This window comes from Gossypium arboreum, chromosome 12 (assembly GCF_025698485.1).
Source record: "Gossypium arboreum isolate Shixiya-1 chromosome 12, ASM2569848v2, whole genome shotgun sequence".
Taxonomy (NCBI): Eukaryota; Viridiplantae; Streptophyta; class Magnoliopsida; order Malvales; family Malvaceae; genus Gossypium; species Gossypium arboreum.
Window position 1 is genome coordinate 45244429 of NC_069081.1, and position 3910 is coordinate 45248338.

At 31.8% G+C, this 3910-nt stretch overlaps 1 protein-coding gene across 1 annotated transcript; it reads left to right on the plus strand.

The window, feature by feature from the left end:
• Window positions 1-1154: 1154 nt before the first annotated feature.
• On the plus strand, window positions 1155-2671 carry LOC108478929 (transcription factor RAX3-like). Its single transcript, XM_017781382.2, has 3 exons — window positions 1155-1454; window positions 1535-1664; window positions 1748-2671. The coding sequence occupies exons 1-3, from the start codon at window positions 1319-1321 to the stop codon at window positions 2496-2498; spliced, it is 1017 nt and encodes a 338-aa protein (XP_017636871.1). The 5' UTR covers window positions 1155-1318; the 3' UTR covers window positions 2499-2671.
• The last annotated feature ends 1239 nt before the right edge of the window (window positions 2672-3910 follow it).

Consider the following 3910-nt stretch of genomic DNA (forward strand, 5'->3'; position numbering starts at 1 on the left):
ATGTTAAAAATTTGAGATTGAAAAACATCACAAACATAAAAGAAAATTATCTCAAGCTTTAGTTTAATTAATTCATTATTGATTTTTCTACAAATAAAATTATCTACAAACACAGTTACAATTACAAAATGATAAATCTCAAAGCTATACATGCATTTTGCTTTAATGTGCAATTTTGATTTAATTCAATTCTCACAAATTATTAATACAATTATTGATATAACATTGTTTCATGTTTATATATTGCATATACAAATAATAATATTTATCCAATATAATAATAAATTGATATATTTATGTCTTCAAATGTATATAATTAAATCAAAATTAAAATTTAATGTATATATTTGAACCACAATCAAAGTTTTATGTGTATAATCGCACTAAATCAAAATTTATTTATCAAATTATACATTAAATCAAAGTTAATGTATAATTTTGATATATGACCTAAATTGCAAAAATAAACATCTAAATAATTATTATAATAATAAAATATTATAATACCACCAAATTAAATCTAGATAAAGTCATGGATTTAAATCAAAATGATTTTTTTAAAAAATACATTATTTACACCGAGTTCAAATTTAAAATTTTAAAATTTTAATGATATAAACTTTATCATTAAATAAAAACTTAATTTATTTTATAAAAATAGCAATTCAATTGTCATCGGTGTAACTCATGTTGCAAATTATCCAAATATGTTCTAAAACCATGACGTTAATTCCTTACACGATGAAGAAGCGCAATTGCTGAGAAACAATAATCGGAGAACCATTCAACGTTACCCATCTAATCGTTTTTACTAATTACACCAACCTTTACTGGGTCCACGAATGCCATGATCATCATCAACCATAGCAGCCATTGATCATGTGTCAGACCTACCTACAGCCACAGATCCAGTCAAATTATAGACATGGCTGATCAATGTAGCAACCAACAATTGCAATTAATTAATTAATTAATTATAATAAAATAAAAAACAACTTAGATTATCATAGATTCTGGAGGTAGAAGGACAATAAGAAAACTGCTGCTCTCCTATTCTACCACTTTCAATTTCTTCAATATTTTATGCATAAAGTTTCATATTATTATTATTATTTAATTTTTATATATTTTTTCTCATTCCCCTTTTTGAAATCCTGGGAGGGACACAGTTCTAGCCTCCATGTCTGTCTTCCTCTGGCCATTATAGTCTCCCTCTCTTTTCTATTGTGTGACTATATATATATAATCACTCTCATTGTTGTGAAGAGACAAGAATAGAGCAGCTAACTTTCAAACCCTCTTTCTCAACTCAACAAACATGGGGAGAGCTCCTTGCTGTGACAAAGCTAACGTTAAGAAAGGCCCATGGTCGCCGGAGGAAGATGCCAAGCTTAAGGCTTATATAGAGGCAAACGGCACCGGTGGCAACTGGATTGCCTTGCCTCAAAAGATAGGTTAGCAATAGTTGAATCTATATCAATTTTCCTTCCGTTTAAATTACTCTAAATTTTTTTCTTGAATATGCCAATTTCAGGTCTAAAGAGATGCGGCAAGAGCTGTCGTCTTAGATGGTTAAATTATCTTCGACCCAACATTAGGCATGGTGGGTTTTCAGAGGAAGAGGATAACATCATTTGCAGCCTTTACATCAGCATTGGAAGCAGGTAAGATTACTATATACTTGGTTGGGGTCTTAATTAATCTGTTCTCAATCTCTAATATGTATATGTTTCTTTTGAATGAGCAGATGGTCTATAATTGCAGCACAACTGCCCGGGAGAACTGACAATGATATTAAGAACTATTGGAACACAAAGCTTAAAAAGAAGCTCCTGGGCAAACAGACAAAAGTGCAGCAAGCTCGGAGCGCTAGCTGCCTTAGCTTTAAGCAAGAAATGAAGAGAGAAAGTGAGAATTATAGGGTTCCTGGAATGGTGAACCAGGCCTCAGATTGGACACTGCTGTCACCACCAGTCATGCCCCTAACAAGCACAAACCAAGATCTTTATCTTAGAGACCAAGATTCCATCAGGAATATACTTGTCAAACTAGGAGGAAGATTCTCCGATGATCATCCACAATCAAGCACCACATCCACCACCACCAATCCAATGAATTTTCGATACCCTTTTGATGTTTCTTTTTCTCAAGATCATCAGCTATACGAGGATTCCATGACCATACTTTCATCTGCATCTTCCATTAGTCCCTTAAATAGTACTTGTTCTCAAACAAACAGTACTACCCATTTCAGTATAAACCAGGTTGGTGGTCCTAATGATATGATTCAAGGTCTTGATGCTTTCCAAGCTGAGCTAAGTGAGCTGATCTACAGCAACAATGGATTCGAGGGTTTGTATGGAACAGACAACATGGTTGGTGGCAGCAGTACTGGGACCAGTTCGGTCGAAAGTAGCAGCTGGGGAGACATAAATTCACTAGCCTATCCTCAGTTTGTCTCTGGGTTTGAACCTTGCCAACACCAAAGCATCCCATAAGTTTCTAACTTCGACGAATCAAGCTACTTCGGGCCACAATAACAGCATTGTATACATGGATGGTGTAAATTTGTATCGATTAGGGAATTAATCTGGTTTTTATTGGAGAATTTCAGAACAAAAAAAAAAAGCCTAATGAATTCATGCTGAACAAGATTAATTCGTTTTTGTAATTCAAGTTTTATCTACTTTGAATTATCTATATGAAGTATAAACAGCTTTTCTCTTCTGGGTTTTCTTTACTTTTTAATTTTCAGGAATGTGGAACCCTAAAAAGGTGCTTTGACGTTTTGGCCTCAACTTCCTAGGCTCTAGCAAATTGGCGTATCTAACTATGGCTGCATTCTTTTATTGTTATCTTCATGTCTGGAAATTAAAACATTTGAAAGCACATGTTAATCAATCCATGTATTGCAGTAATTTCCTGCCAACTAGATCAAATGACCCAGTACCTTCTACACTCGGGTGGTTCGTCCATCAACTACAGTACTTCAAACATAAATCCATTAATTAAATATAAAACTATACTGTACTAAGTTTATATATAAATAAATCCATTATTTAAACATACAGGCATATATATATATATATATATATATATATATATCAGTCTCTTTCAGCGGATAATTTCAAGGTATAGTGCTATATGTATTTTGATTGTCCACTCTAAAGGCAATCCCATGAGTTCATCGACCCCTTGATTAATGGCATGGGTTTAATTTCATAAGAATTAAAATGGCAAAATAATCATGCACATTTTTCTAAACAACAAAAAAAATGGATATAAAATAGGTTCAACTTTAAGTATTATATTGCTCTGCTTTATTATTATTTTTCTGTCTGATGTATTCTAAAACGATTATTTATTTCCAAAACAGTTGCTTCCACTAAGTTAAAAGAAAAAACACATTATAAACATTTGAAAATTAACATGGCACATTACGTAGTTAATAGATGATCAGAGATGCTGGCTACGATGTTCATGGAGGACATATATTAACTCATTAAACTTATATATATCCCTACTGAATATAGTAAATGTTTTCTTGTTGCATTACTTGATTTCTCTCTTTTGATGTTTGTGAAAATAGGCAATTGGAACTCCATTACTTCCATTTGTCTAAAGCTGATGATATCTTTTTCGTGCAATAATCCATGTTTTCATTATTATTACTATTACAATTATTATTTGATAAAAAGTTGGATACTATAAACAATCATGAGCTAAAGCTTAAAGCATGCATGCACTTTCTTTCAATCATTTTTAATCCTTCACTCACCAAAAAAAATGAGACACAAAAGAAATGAATTTCATATAAATAAATAAATAAAGTGGGTCGATTCAAATTTGGTGAAATAATTAATTGTTTATGTTTAAAATCTTAATTTATACTAATTTTCTGTTTTATTTC